The sequence below is a fragment of the Danio rerio genome, chromosome 2 (assembly GCF_052040795.2).
Source record: "Danio rerio strain M-AB ecotype USA chromosome 2, GRCz13ab, whole genome shotgun sequence".
Lineage (NCBI taxonomy): Eukaryota > Metazoa > Chordata > Actinopteri > Cypriniformes > Danionidae > Danio > Danio rerio.
The window spans coordinates 54862265-54877913 of NC_141022.1; the positions used below are offsets into that span (position 1 = coordinate 54862265).

Consider the following 15649-nt stretch of genomic DNA (forward strand, 5'->3'; position numbering starts at 1 on the left):
TATTTACAATATCTAAAGGGATATAAAACATCTAACATGCATCTCCATTCTCAACGAGTTTCTGCGTTCTGCATCCTTCACAGACCGAGGTCTCATTCTGAGGTAATCTGTAAATATTCTCATTTGGTTCTGGCACATTCTTGATTAAAGGTGAAACTGTCCGGCGCAACGGATGATTTGTCATCTAGAGTGACTACAGTTATAATACAGGTTATGGAACTATTTCACTTTAATTTCATATTATTATTTTATTAAACAAACAAACCAGTTTTTGTTTTGGCTCTGCATGCAGCGTATTGGATCTTTGAAGCATTGCACTTCAAATGTTATTCCTTTTTTTATTGTATTTTTAATATTTTTAATTATACAACACAAAATTGGTTCTAAACAGATACATTTTCCTATAGGCTATGCTGAAGTGTATATTTTTGTTCACACGGGTCCTATACAAAACTGTGTGGATGGATGATTTGTTTCTCCGTGAAAATCACTCATTTAATAAGCAAAACAGGCCAAAATGTTGTTTAGCTTGCGTCAAACTGGATGGACAATTTACAAACATATTGAATACAAAGGCTGGTTATTTTATGCAATGAGGGACAATAGGCCTATTACAAATTAAAGAAAATTATTTGCATATTAAAACGAAAATATAATACAACAACAGATCCTACCTCGTAAGAAATGACTTTAGATAATGTAAATAAACATCAAGTTTTTTTTTTTGTTTTGAGATTGTGTGTCTAATTCAGTAGTGTAGTGCGTTCGCGTGGGTTTCCTCCGGGTGCTCCGGTTTTCCCCACAGTCCAAACACATGCGGTACAGGTGAATTGGGTAGGCTAAATTGTCCGTACTGTATAAGTGTGTGTGTATGTGTGGATGTTTCCCAGAAATAGGTTGTGGCTGGAAGGGCATCCGCTGCGTAAAAACTTGCTAAATAAGTTGGTGGTTCATTCCGCTGTGGCGACCCCAGATTAATAAAGGGACTAAGCCGACAAGAAAATGAATGAATGACGTGCAATACTAATTTAAAATACGTATCACTAACCTTATATGTGAAATAGCAGGGCCCGCTGTAGCACTTTCTCAAGAAGAGCAAATGTCAAATTATTAGCGCAACGCACATGTAGCGAGCTCATCTGTTTATCGGTAACTACTAGATAAAAATTTTTTTATCAACTATAATGTGTTTAATTAGTTAATTTGAAATTTATTTCATTATTCCAGCAATAATTGTTGAGTGAAAGAATGCGCTAGAAATATGCATTGCGGCTCCCTTTATTGTACAGGCTTATTAATTGCACTTAAACTTTTTTTAGGTTCGGCTCTCGAATTAGTAAGGTTATGAGTAAATGTTATTTAAAATATTTAAAGCCTGCCATCTAGCCTACAATAACAGCAAATTTAATAATAAAAAAAATAATAAGACAGGCCTACTTTGGCGTTGCAATAAAATAGTATTAATTATCAAATAAATAATTACAATATATAATTAAAATAGGAAGAAATAAATGAAAACAAATGGTACCCTTTTTATAGCAGGGCCCAAAGTGTTCTTATTCTGGTTCTACTAACAACTATTAAAAAGAAGAAAAAAAAACACCAAACAATAAAAACACTAGTAACTGATAATAATAATAATAATAATAATAATAATTATTATTATTATTATTATTATTATAAAGCCCTTGCTCTGAAACAATCATGCAAACCAGGTGCTCCTCGGAAATGGCTTTGCTCAGCATCAGGTGCACAGCAGCAAGAAGCTTGGCAGTGAACTATGACCTTATTTTAATGACAAATGTCTAAGAATACTGCTTTACGTTTTTATTTAATTTATACATACGCAATGAATGTAAGCCTGCTAACTGTGTGTGGTTCAAATGATAGAATATGTAAACTTAGTTAATATATAATTAAATAATAATAATTAAAAGCCTGCGTGTAAGGCTTTTATTTTGAGGGTGACGTCACGAGCGCAGATTTGGTTAACCAATTAAGAGGAAAGTGGGCGTTTCAGCACCGCCTACATGTGTAAAATGAATTTTAAAGTCGTTTATCCGTTTTCCTACCCTAAACCAAAAAACGAAAATCCAGCCAAAATCTCGTTTTTTCGTTTTCTCGTGAGCAAAAGAAAAACGGAAAAACGGCCGTTTTCTCCATTTCCTTTATTCCGTTTGAAAATGGAAAACAAATGAACAAAATGTACACGGACCCTGAAGAATTACTAGCATTAAAGTTAAACAACTGTCAGGCACGTGCACACATAGGGCTCAACCTGTGCAGTGCACATGCCCTTTTTAGTCTTGGATAAAAAGTGCCCCCGGTCCCGCGCGACAACACAGCTGATCAGAACGTGCGCGACAACACCGCTCTTCAGTACGCGCGCAACAACAAACAACCCCCCCCCCCCCCCCCCCCCCTCTTCAAAGAATTTATCCTGCACATGCCCTTTGGACGGTCTCTGCACGGGCCTGACAACTGTAACACATTAAGCAAACCTCAGACCATATAATAGTGTAACAATGCAATTTTAAAGGTATAACTATTTACCTCCAATGTGAAGAAAAACCCCAATGCGAATCAGAGGGTGAATCATATCTGCAGTGTGTGTGTGAGAGAGAGAGAGAACTGATCACTTTATTTTACTCTCCGGGTTTAGAGGAAGATCAGAAATGTACTTTGAACCACAAAAGTGTGAACAAATGAGCAAAATAGTTGTTCTGCAGTCAGCAACACATCACACAACAACACAACATCTCACTATCAAGTCTTCAGTTTGTGAACAGACTATGATGACATGAGCAGATGAGAGGTTTGAAGTACACGTGTCAAACTGCACCCACGAAACAAGTGTTATTTTAATTGTGAAAATGTTTTTGATTTATTTATTTGTATTATTTTAGCATTTTTATTTTTAATTCTTTATAAATCACATAAAAATCTTTATTCCCTAACAACAATTTTCTGACAACAAAAACAGCATTCCCTAATTGTTCGTTCTGCACAATCACATTTCTATTTCAATACTATTTTTACCATGTTCAGGTTCTGTGTTTCTCTTTTTATTAACGCTCACCCTGGTGCTCCAATTGTATTACAGCGCCATGAATAGGACAACAACAAAACTACACACATAAACTCTGCGGACCCGGTACCGGGTCCGTTACGTCATCGACTTTCGCTTTCAGATTTAAAGGGCTAGCATTGCACTAGACCGCCGTAAGTGGTGTCGTTTGAAAGTGTAGAATCTATATTTTATGCACATATACATCACTTTGGTTTTTATTCTACTGTATAAAAGTTATTTACACTTAAATACACAGTAATTTGGATACCCCAGCTAGATATTTTACATTGGTTCATTTTCATATTTTTTTTATATGACACATGTACAAGTTATAGCTCAAATGAAAGCTCTTGCCAGTGCTCATGCAGTTCTAGCATTCTTTTTACTGAATTTTATTCATATGCCAAACAGTTGTTGAATGAATTGTGGTGTTTCCATGGCGCAGAAATGTAAACAATACATTTATGATCACTAAGCAGCCCCAGATAGCACAGACAGCTGTCATCTCTTACCTTATGCTGTGCGCTTCAGGGCCATTTTCCTCTGTTTTTGAGGTGATGTGCATAAGTAATCCTTTTATATGTCTGATGTGGTCCAAACACAGTGAATTATGTTTGATCAAACAAAAGAATAGTGAAATATGTAAACAAGGATCAGTCCCTGTGGCTTGTACAGCACCTCTCATCAGTTGGAATGTAATAACTTTTGCATAGATTATGGTAGAGACCTTTTTCTTTTTTCACACTTCACTGTGAAAATTACATCATCGTTGTCACAGGCATTAATAAACAAGCGAGAGCCATCGAGTGCAAACAGTGCGCCTTGCGTGATGAGATCCTGGTTGAAATGCATAGTTGAAATTGTTGATATTTGCCTATTGCTCTCTTGTGCGTATTAAGCAGTGCGTAAGCGAGGCGCAACTCTGTTTCAGAGTTTAGACCGGGTTAGTTTTGGTCTAATGAAAAATTTATTATAGTTTCTCAAAATAGCGATGCGCCAGTCGTGCGCCTCAGAACGCCTTCCTTTTAGACCAGAACGCCTATGGGCGCACAATTCAGCGCTAATGCATTTGCTATTTAAACAGCGTAGCGCAACGCCTCAAAACGACTCTTGCGTCAAGCTAGGGCCCATAATGTTACTAAGCAGAAAAGAGGTACACTATAAAGCTCTGATACAGATATTGCTCATATTTTGGGTGTAAGAGGTAAAAATCACCAACAAATGACACCACACATACAGTAGATGAAAAATCACACCAATTTATTGTGGATACTCGTGTTTTTGTTTACTGTACAATTAAAATCCACATATAATATTTTTTTTTGTCATTTACCAAAATATAGCAAAACTGTATTCATGTAAACTACACTCTAAAACAGGGGAGTCAAACTCAAATTAAGTCAAAGGTTTGTTTGTTCTGCTATTGTTTTATTTTGTAGCAAAACTAAACTGGTTAATTTTCTTAAGGATAATTTGGATTTAAGATTAAAGATGAGAAAAATATTACAGAAGGATGCATCTTCTTCTAAAATGCTTATGTGTCACCTTCATCCTCCATTTAGTCATGAGTTAGCTCGTTCGAGGTTACAGAAGTAACCCTTCGTTCCCCGAGGAGGGGAACGGAAGTGCCATAGAGTGGATTGATTGAAATCCACGAAATGGGAGGATTCGGATCAGAAGCCACTTGTCTGGAGAGTATTGAACGGGCCAATGAATGAAATTAATTGGCAGCGTAAGCTTGCGCAGGTGTGCGGCATAGGCAATTATCCCAGCATATAAGCGCACCTGAAGCCAGCAGACACTATCCTTTTAAGCTGAAGAGACTTTCAAACAGCTAAGGGACAGTCATTATGGCGACGGAGTATGGCACTTCCGTTCCCCTCCTCGGGGAACGAAGGGTTACTTCTGTAACCTCGAACGTTCCCCTTCGGTTGGGGAACTTCAGTGCCATAGAGTGGATTGATTGAAATCCACGAAATGGGAGAAGTATGGAAAGCGCCACAATGACTGCACCTTACCAACGCCCCCGATGAGGGGATAGTCAAGCAAGCGTGACGCACCCACATCATGGGAGGCGCGGTCCTCCAACGTGTCCCTGGCCCTAATTTATCCTACTTCAACAGAAGTTTTACGGATTTAGATATATTTTTTGGGAAGTCGTGAGCATCTAGATAATTCTAGGAAATACGACAGTACGTTGGGAAGCGTGCAATCCCGATAGGGAGGATGCTGCGGAGGCCATCCGTTACCCAAGGGGGGGGGTAGATGGCAGAATTTACATATGGACTAGCCCTAAAAAAGGGGGAGTACGCATAGCAAAAGAGTGGTTAGCGGAGAGGGAAGACACGGGTCCGCCCAGGGGGGGGGACTTAACCGTGGCGAAATAAGCATATGGGATCGCCTAGTGGGGATCACGCATAGCAGGCACCTATACCCAAAACACGGGCTGACCAGCGGGTAGACCTACAACGTAGTGGGCCAGCAAGTGACTCCTCCGCTGAGTCAGTGCTGGGGGCCACGGAGGAATCTGCAGGGCTCACCTGACGGGGAACTTTACTGACAGATAAAAAGGCGCACGTTCCTCCGTGTTAGGGAGAATGGCGCAGCAAGCGTGTTTCAACACCCTACCAAGTTGTTTCCTCAATCACCAAAGGGTTACCTAATACCCTTGAGGAAACCGGCTCCACTCGCAGATTGTAAAACCTTGCAAATGTGTTGGGTGTCGCCCAGCCCACAGCTCTACAGATGTCTGTTAGAGAGGCGCCGTGTGCACGCGCCCAAGAGGATGCAACGCTCTGAGAGGAGTGTGCACGTACTCCCGGGGGACACGGCTGACCTCGACTCGAATAAGCGAGTGAAATGGCATCCACAATCCAGTGGGATAATCTTTGTTTCGATACTTTGTACGGTCCACATAAATGCGCAGAGCGCGAACTGGACAAAGTAAACAAAGGGCTGGGTCTGCCTCCTCCGGGGGCAGCGCTTGCAGGTTCACTACCTGATCTCTAAAGGGGGTGGTAGGAACCTTGGGCACATAACCGGGGCGGGGTATCAGGATGACGTGAGAGTAATCCGGCCCGAATTCCAGGCACGAGTCACTGACTGAAAATGCCTCCAGGTCCCCGACCCTCTTGATGGAGGCCAACGCAACCAGCAGAGCTGTCTTCAGGGACAGAAATCTTAGAGATACTGATTCGAGTGGCTCAAAGGTATCGGATCGCAAACTCGTGAGAACGAGGGCGAGATCCCAAGAGGGCATGAGAGGGGGGCGAGATGGATTAATTCGCCTAGCACCCCTAAGGAACTGGATGACGAGGTTATGCTTTCCCACGGTGCCGCCAGCTACCGCGCTATGATAAGCGGAGATGGCGGCCACGTAAACCTTGAGAGTGGAGGGCGACAGCCTGCTGTCCAACTTCTCTTGAAGGAAAGAGAGCACAACACTAATCTGGCAATTTCGGGGGTATTCTCTGCGAGAGACACACCACTCAGTGAATAGACTCCACTTCAGGGCGTAGGCGCGCCTCGTGGAGGGGGCTCTAGCCTAAGTGATGGTATCAACCACCGCGGGCGGCAGGTTACCTAAGTCTTCCTCGCGTCTATGGACCACACGTGGAGGTTCCAGAGATCGGTACGAGGGTGCCAGACGGTGCCTTGTCCCTGAGAAAGTAGGTCCTCTCTCAAAGGGATCTGCCAAGGGAGGGCCGCCGCGAGGAGTGAGAGCTCTGATATCCAGGTTCGGTTAAGCCAGAGGGGCGCAACTAACAAAACCTGCTCCTCGTCCTCCTTGACCTTGCACATTAACTGCGCGATCAGGCTCACTGGGGGAAACGCATACTTGCGTATGCCCCGGGGCCAGCTGTGGGCCAGTGCATCTGTGCCGAGAGAGCCCTCGGTCAGGGAATAAAACAACTGGCAATGAGCGTTCTCGGGGGAAGCAAACAGATCGATCTGGGCCTCCCCGAATCGCGCCCATATCAGCTAGACAGACTCGGGGTGGAGTCTCCATTCTCCAGAGTGAATCTGCTGCCGTGAGAGCACATCGGCTGCACGGTTGAGCATACCTGGGATGTGAATGGCGTGCAGCGACTTCAGCCGCGGGTGACTCCAGAGGAGCAGACGGCGGGCGAGCTGAGACATGCGGCGAGAGCGCATACCCCCCATGCGGTTGATATAAGCCGCCGCCGCCGTACTGTCCGTCCTGACCAGCACGTGTTGCTGCCCCAGCGCCGGAGAAAAACGGCGGAGAGCAAGGAACACTGCCAACAGCTCTAGGCGATTGATGTGCCAATGCAGCTGGGCACCTACCCACAGGCCCGCAGCTGCATGCCCGCGACACACGGCTCCCCAGCCTGTGCTGGAAGCATCTGTCGAAACAACAACATGACTGGACGCCTGTCCCAGAGGCACACCGGCCTGCAGGAACGAGGGGTCATTCCAGGGGCTGAGGGTGCGGCGACACAGCACAGTAACAGAGACTCGGTGTGTGCCCGCATGCCATGCGCGTCTCGGAACTCGATCTTGAAGCCAGTGCTGAAGTGGTCTCATATGGAGCAATCCGAGCGGCGTGACAGCCGCAGCGGAAGCCATATGCTCCAGGAGCCTCTGAAAATATTTCAGTGGGACCACTAACTTGCTGTCGAGCTCCCTCAGACAGTTCAGCTCTCCGGAGAGGTGCGCTACCATGGTGACCGAGTCCAGCTCCATCCCAAGAAAAGAGATCCTCTGCACCGGGGTGAGTTTGCTCTTTTCCCAGTTGACCTGCAACCCCAGTAGGCGGAGATGCCGGAGCACCTCGTCTCTGTGCGCAGTCAATTGCTCCCGAGAGTGGGCTAAAATCAGCCAGTCGTCGAGATAATTGAGTACGCGGATGCCCGCAAGCCGCAGAGGCGCTAGGGCACCCTCCGCGAGTTTGGTGAAGACCCGCGGAGACAGAGAGAGCCCGAAGGGGAGGACCTTGTACTGCCATGCTCGACCTTCGAACGCAAACCGCAGAAACTGACGGTGGCGTGGAAGAATGGAGACATGAAAATACGCGTCCTTCAGGTCTATGGCTGCAAACCAATCCTGAGGACGAACGCATCGGAGGATGCTTCTCTGCGTAAGCATTCTAAACGACAGCTTGTGAAGGCAGCGATTCAAAACGCGCAGATCTAGGATTGGCCGTGACCCACCGCTCTTTTTGGGTACGATGAAGTACGGGCTGTAAAACCCGCTCTCCATCTCGGCTGGAGGTACCGGCTCGATTGCATCCTTCGCCAGGAGGGCAGCAATCTCCTCTCGCAAGACAGGGGCGGACAGGGGATTGACCCTGGTGAAATACACGCCCGTAAACCTGGGAGGCCATTTGGAGAACTGTAGTTCGTAGCCGAGTCTGATCGTGCGTATGAGCCACCGCTAGGGGCTGGCCCGCGCTAACCAGGCAGGCAGAGCCCTCAATCGATGACGTCATCGCAGCAATCGTTGACGTAACCGCGGAGGGGCAGCGAGGAGCGGGTGTGCTGATCCGGGGAGCGCGAGGGTCCCACAGAAGAGCTGGAGGAGAGCGTTTCGCTCTGGCTCCGCACCCTTTCTCCTGAGAGGGGGCTTGGGGGCTGGGAGAAGGGAGACCGTCCCCCCAGCGCCTGAGAGCCGCTGGCGGAGCATGCAAGCCCTGCGAGCTGAGAGGCAGCGCGTCCCAGACTGGCGGGGCTTGAGCTGTCACATCCGGGGAAGGGAGAAAATGCTCTTTGATCGAAACTTTGGTGGCACTGAAAAGTACCGTTGGATTTTGGGCCCCGCCCTCCAGCGGGGAAAGAGCAAGTCTCCTCTTCTCCGGATGGCCTGTCTCAGGGACGCTTCACGGTCCGTTTACCGGACTTAGTGGCGCCCTGGGCAGGAGGGGCTACCGGCTTTCGGCGTGCTCGACGCGTTCGCTTCGCCGGAGGCGGGGGCGGGGCATCGGCCGTTGGTGGGCGCCCTCGGCGAGGAGCAGCGGAGGTGGATGGCTCGGCCGGGGATGGAGCGGGCTTACGGCCCCGCCGATAGATGACTTTGCCCATCGCATCCGACTGCTCGCTCACCGCCTTGAACTCCTGGGTGAGTTCACCGACGGTGTCGCCGAACAGGCCAGCCTGGGATATGGGCGCGTCAAGAAAGCGAACTTTGTCGACATCGCGCATATCTGCCAGGTTTAGCCAGAGGTGGCGTTCCTGGACCACATCGTCCATCGTCCTCCCCAGTGTGCAGGCGGCTGACTTAGTGGTCTGGAGAGCATAGTCGGTCGCCGTACGCAGCTCGTGTAACAAGCCTGGGTTAGACCCACCCTCGTGCAGCTCGGCTAGCGCCTGCGCTTGGTAGCGCTGGTAGGTGGCCATCGCATGCAAGGCGGAAGCTGCCTGGCCTGCAGCCTTGTAAGCTCTAGCTCCGAGGGAGGCAGAAAACTTACAGGCTTTGGATGGGAGACGGGGCGGACCACGCAAAGCGTGGGCGCCACGCGGACAAAGATTGACCGCAATGGCGCGCTCCACCTGCGGGATCGCCTCATACCCCCTGGCAGCTCCACCATCCAGGGTGGTGAGGGCGGAGGCGGACGCAGCGCGGGCAGAGAAAGGTGCCCTCCAGGACTGCGTGAGCCTACTGTGCACTTCCGGGAAGAAGGGGACGAGAGGCTTCGAAGGCTTCGCCTTCTGATCCTCTACGTAACACCCATCTAGTCGGTCCGGCCGCGGGGCTGGGGGATAAACCATCTCCAACCCGACGGCCGAAGCAGCCCGAGAAAGCACGGCCAACATGTCCGCTTCGGGATCCGTTTTGACGGCGCTCGCTTGCCCAGAGGGGGCGAGCGGGTCCGGATCATCGTCGGACAATGAAAGCCCACCCTCCGATGCCGCGGAGGACATCTGATCTCCGGTGTCAGCGAGCGTGAGAGCTACCATCTGATTAGACGAATCACTCCCAGTACCCGAAGCTTGGATGGAGCGCTTGGAGGAGCGAGAGGCCCGCAAGCCCGTGGGCGGCGGATTGTCTCTCGCTGAAGCCCTCAGATCTGCCCGAGCGCCCGCTGCAGAGCAGGAGGCAACTGGGGTGGCTCGCTCTCTTACGAAAGCTAACCGCGATCTCAACTGCGCAACGGTCATGGCATCGCAGTGACGACATGAACCGCCCCCGAGCACCACATTAACATGCTGGACCCCCAAACATGTAATGCAGTGATCGTGTCCATCATCCGGAGCCAGGAAACCCCCGCAACCAGAAACGCACAGTCGGAGCGCCATCCTGAAAAGGACGTGCTGCACGACTGTGTTGCTCTTTTAGGAAGTTTGCAACAATACGCACTGCTCTTGGAGGACCGGACCCAAAGGGACGCCAGGCAAGGGAGATACCCAGCTTGACCGTCTGCCGCTGCGTGGACTCGCTCTGGACCGGGATGCAATCGTTCTCTCGAAATGGCTGTAGATCAGCAGGAGGAACCCTCATAAGCTCGATCAGAAAAGGCTCTGAAGCGAAAAGAATAGCGTCTGCTGGCGCCAGGCGTGCTTATATACTCAGTTGATTGCATATGCCGCACACCTGCGCAGACTTGCGCTGCCAATTCATTTTTAATTGGCCCGTTCAATACTCTTTCAGACGAGTAGCTTCTGAACCGAACCTCCCATACGTGGATTTTAACATCAAATCCACTTATAGTGCTGGAGTTCCCCCCGAAGGGGAACTAAAAAATCATTATATAAGAAAAATTTATTTTTTTCACAATTAGTTATTAATCAAATTTATCACAAATGACAACAAATGTTAAATTCCTGAATAATTCATGATTAATATAGTTTTGTAGGAGTTTTGTTGGCAGATGATTGTGTTGTGCTTCTGCAAAGCAATGTAAAATAAGAAGCATAATTAATTAAATGGCTACATGTGTGTTGGGGAAAAATATAAGTATAGAAATATTGTAAATATATGAATGATTAGCTTGATTTAGTAAATCACTCACTAATACACACCTGCAAGTGTGTTGCAGCCAGAATGAATAACTCAATACAGTAATTACATTTTAAGAGTGGCAAATTCATAAAGTAATAGGCTAATGTCAAAGCATGTAAAGTGATGTTACACCCTATTCAAATCATTTTCATTTCATATAACTCCGACAACCAAAGTATTTGGATGCGTTTGATTCTTTTTGAATAGTTAAAAACTTTAAACTTACATTTCTGTCTTAGGTGTAGTTGTTGGAGTAGTTGTCAATACTAAAGATTAGAGTAAAGAGCAGCAAGGGCATTTTAGGACAGTAATAGCATTACACTTTTTGTGATCTTACCTTTGGGTTCAGGTTTAGTGACAGTGAGTCGAACAGGAACCTGCAGATCTCCAACAGAGCAGAAATACCATCCAGAATCAGAGAGTCTCAGTCCGGCCATCAGCACAGTGAAGGAGCTTTTACCATCATCACTGATCTGCACTGATGAATTCTGGGATGTACCAGTATTCTTTTTTGGGTAAAAACACTTCTTATCTTTATATCCGCACCACTGCTTGTTTTTAGCCTTATATCCAGAACTGTAGAAACACTGGACACTGACATTACCACCCTCATGTCCAGATACACTGCTGCTCTTCACAGACACATCAGGAGCTGAAAACAGTCAAGATGACAATACAACTTTTTACTGAACAGAAATACACAGCTGTAAATACACTGCCACTCAAACACTGGTTCAGAGCATGTTAGCGGTGAGTGTGTTTCATCTATATTTATTTTAGAACTCAGACAATATAATCATCACAGATACACAAGACTGCTACACTAATCAGAGCATCCAGAGCCAGGAACACATCCCACAAGACTGTAATTTGAATTGCAACTTGTTGGGGACCTATTTGGGTCTGCACCTTCTCTTTGACAGAAGAACAGTCATGAGATCTCAACAATTAAATATAGACCTGCAGTAGTCGAGGCCACATTGTGTTTTTTCATTAGTCATCGCACATCCTACACTTTAATTAACTCCTTTTTCAGTTCCACTTGTGTGAACAGAAATAAACCTCACAAATAACACAACCTTTTGCATTATTTATTTGTCAGGGAAATAAAATAGAGATTTGGAAAGGTTTTCTTTACCTGATTGTACCTTCAGATACAAATAATAAGAAGCGTCTGGTTTCTCACTGTCACCGATCTCCACAGCGCACCAGTAATATCCAGAGTCTGACGGCTGCAGATTCTGCCATTCCACTGTAAAGATACTCTGTGCTGGGTAATCAGTGATGGAAAATTTACTTCTTGGGCCATTTCCAAATGCCAATATAGTGCAAGAGCTCCAAAACATCCCCTGACACCAATACTTAAGATTTTCTTGATATTGTTCTACATATTGACATGGAATAATGCCTGGAAATCCAGATTTCACTCCTATATTCAGTTTATCAATCCAAGCTCCATCTGTAGACAAGATTACATGTAAATGAAAACACAAAAGAACACTCATAAACTGCACAAACACTAATGAAGTAAATGTATAGTGAAGAAAAACTAGCATCAAACAACTGTAACACATTAATTGAACAACAGACCATATAACAATTTAACAATACAATTTTAAAAGGAATTATAACTTACCTCCAATGTGAAGCAAAACCCCAGTGAGAATCAGAGTGTGAATCATGTCTGCAGTGGAGTAAGTGTGTGTGTGTTAGAGGAGCTGGTCTCTATGTTACTTTACTTTTTAGAGGAAGAGCAGAAATATCTAAAACCACACTTGTGTGAACAAATGAGCAAAGTCATTGTTTTGCAGCCAGCAACATCACACATCAACAGAACAACATTTCACTACCGAGTTTTCAGTTTTTGAGCAGGTTAATGAATGTTGAATGACAGTAGTGCTTCATCAGAATTAGCTCTTATTCAGTTCAATAATTTGATTTATTCATAAAACTGGCCTAAATACTAATAAATATCAAGGCTGAGCAGATGAGAGGTTTGAAACACAAGTGTCAAACTGTCATTCTCAGTGCCAAGTACTGAAGGAATAAAATTACAGTCTAATGCTTCTTTTGAATTAAATACATGTGGTCATGCTTATTTTGCATATGTATATGTGTTTGCTTGAACCATGATAATCTAATGAGTCCACGCAGTGATATGATGAGACATTCTGTTTGACCTTAAAATGAGACAGGAACTTTCCACCCCTATAATGTCAAATAACTAAATCTGTAACAAACAAGTCTTGCAGAAAGCCCTTGTCTGGGTTGCAGCTGTGATGTGTGACTTTTCTACACAGAAAAGAGAACTGGAGCAAATGAGGAAAATATTGCTTTATTGTCTTACTAATCACTCTTTTCTCTTGATATATTTTTGCTATTGGAGGAATATACTCCCATCTACCTCACTATTCATTATTTACAATATGTGTTTTTGTCAGATATGACGATGTCTCCTGATATAGCGTACTTCTACTTAACCCCTGTTATAATGTGTTTCTAACTAACTGCTAAAACCACAAGAGCTGTGTGTGGGTGCTGGCTGGAGACAGATCTGCAAGAGAGGCTTCCCCTAGATGGGTGCATACACAGGTCAAGAGTTCATAGACAGGACTATGAGGAAAAGCAGATGTGGGTAGATGCAGCATTTTTATACTGTTCTTTGTGTATGCGTGATGTATGATGCTTTAATAAAATTGATATTATCCTGATAATTCTATAAGGAAGTTATGATGCTCAGCTGTGCTTTGATGATTTTTTGCTACAGTTGCTTGCTGCACCCCAGATGTCAGTAGTGTCAAGTATGTCAAGGAGAAGTGATACTTTCACTTGCCCTTTTGTTTCTGTGTGCAGAGGTATCTCTGTTTGCAGCCCACAGACTTTTGAGAGATGATTCTGCCTGAAAACAGCTGATGGCAACAATAGAGATTGGGGGTAACTGATCAGAGGAGTGGCCAAAAAGATTGAACGCTGCTGATGGATAAAAGGAGGGAGTCGAGAGAGTTCGAGAGCTTTTGGACATCCAGACTGCTTGGCTGACGGTTCTTCAAAAGCCCAGGATCCTGATCTTCGCTTTATTCACTTATGCTCGATAAATAAATTCATTTGATTTTGATTGATTGACTCCTGACCAGGGCCGGAGTGGGACTCTTTTTCAGCCCTGGAGTTTCAAGCCTCAGACCGGCCCACCTCAGTTCACCACTGACTATATTAAAATAAGGTTATTTCCAATTCAGTTTCTAATTACACTATCACGTCTTTTTTGAGAAAACAGCACTTTTAGAACTTCAAATGTTCAACAACCCTTACAGTATTATGTTTTAACAATAAAAATGAAAAAAAAAAATAATAATAATAATTGTTACTCAGACAAGGACCGAACCTAGGTTGACCGCGTCATAATCTATTGTGCTAACCACTGTACCACAACAGCTGTACATTGAAAAGTGACTTATCTAGTTATATCATCATTAACCTGCAGGCTGCATCCTGCTCACGAGGCTACGAGAAAATAGATAAATAATAATAAGTAGAGAAAAAGAGCAGAGCTGCGGTAAAATAATGAATAAGAAGGCTGTGGTCAAGTAAATAAATAAATTATTTTTAAAAAGTGTGACTGCTGAGAGCAACAGATTCTGGAACTAGGGACACCGGCCCTCGCGGCCAAAAAACGGACCGGCCCACCGGGAATTCTCCCGGTCCTCCCGATTAGCCAATCCGGGCCTGCTCCTGACCGATTATTGAATTGGGGTGGACTAAGGCAAGTGAGAAATAGTCCAACAAAATGGAGGGGGCACCCGGATCGGTCAACAAAGGAGTCTGAAAGGAGGAGTTGATAATTCGAACTCCACACTGAACTTCAGCGGCGTTTCTTCATTCAACACTTGACCCGTCACTAAAAGAAGGTAAGCAGAAGCCTGTTTCTACCAAAATTCTGCTATTGATTATTACTAAAATTGCGTGTTGAATGAGAAACTGAAACTGAAGTAATTAAATATTAAAAGTAAGTTGAGATATATGAGTGAATAAAGCCTAGGCACTTTTCCCCTGCCCTGGTTAAAGTCCAGGCATTTTTCCCCTGCCCTGGTAAAAGTCCAGGCACTTTTCCCCTGCCCTGGTTAGAGTCCAGGCACTTTTCCCCTGCCCTGGTTAGAGTCCAGGCACTTTTCCCCTGCCCTGGTTAGAGTTCAGGCACTTTTCCCCTGCCCTGGTTAAAGTCCAGGCACTTTTCCCCTGCCCTGGTTAAAGTCCAGGCAACGTTTCCCCTGCCCTGGTTAAAGTCCAGGCAACGTTTCCCCTGCCCTGGTTAAAGTCCAGGCACTGTTTCTCCAGCCCTGGTTAAAGTCCAGGCACCGTTTCCCCTGCCCTGGTTAAAGTCCAGGCACCGTTTCCCCTGCCCTGGTTAAAGTCCAGGCACCGTTTCCCCTGCCCTGGTTAAAGTCCAGGCAACGTTTCCCCTGCCCTGGTTAAAGTCCAGGCACCGTTTCCCCTGCCCTGGTTAAAGTCCAGGCACCGTTTCCCCTGCCCTGGTTAAAGTCCAGGTTAGGTTAGGTTAGGTTAGGTTACTTTATTTATACCCGAAGGTAGATTTGATTTGCAGTCAAGAGTCCTCATCTTACA

At 45.7% G+C, this 15649-nt stretch overlaps 1 protein-coding gene across 1 annotated transcript in view; it reads right to left on the bottom strand.

Annotated features, from left to right (window-relative positions):
- Positions 1–12733, bottom strand: part of pigrl3.10 (polymeric immunoglobulin receptor-like 3.10) — an 88338-nt gene extending 75605 nt beyond the window's left edge. Inside the window, 3 exon segments of the mRNA NM_001306106.2 lie at positions 11367–11681; positions 12168–12488; positions 12666–12733. Of these exon segments, the coding sequence (NP_001293035.2) occupies positions 11367–11681; positions 12168–12488; positions 12666–12711 (682 nt within the window). The 5' untranslated portion in view covers positions 12712–12733.
- Positions 12734–15649: the final 2916 nt, after the last annotated feature.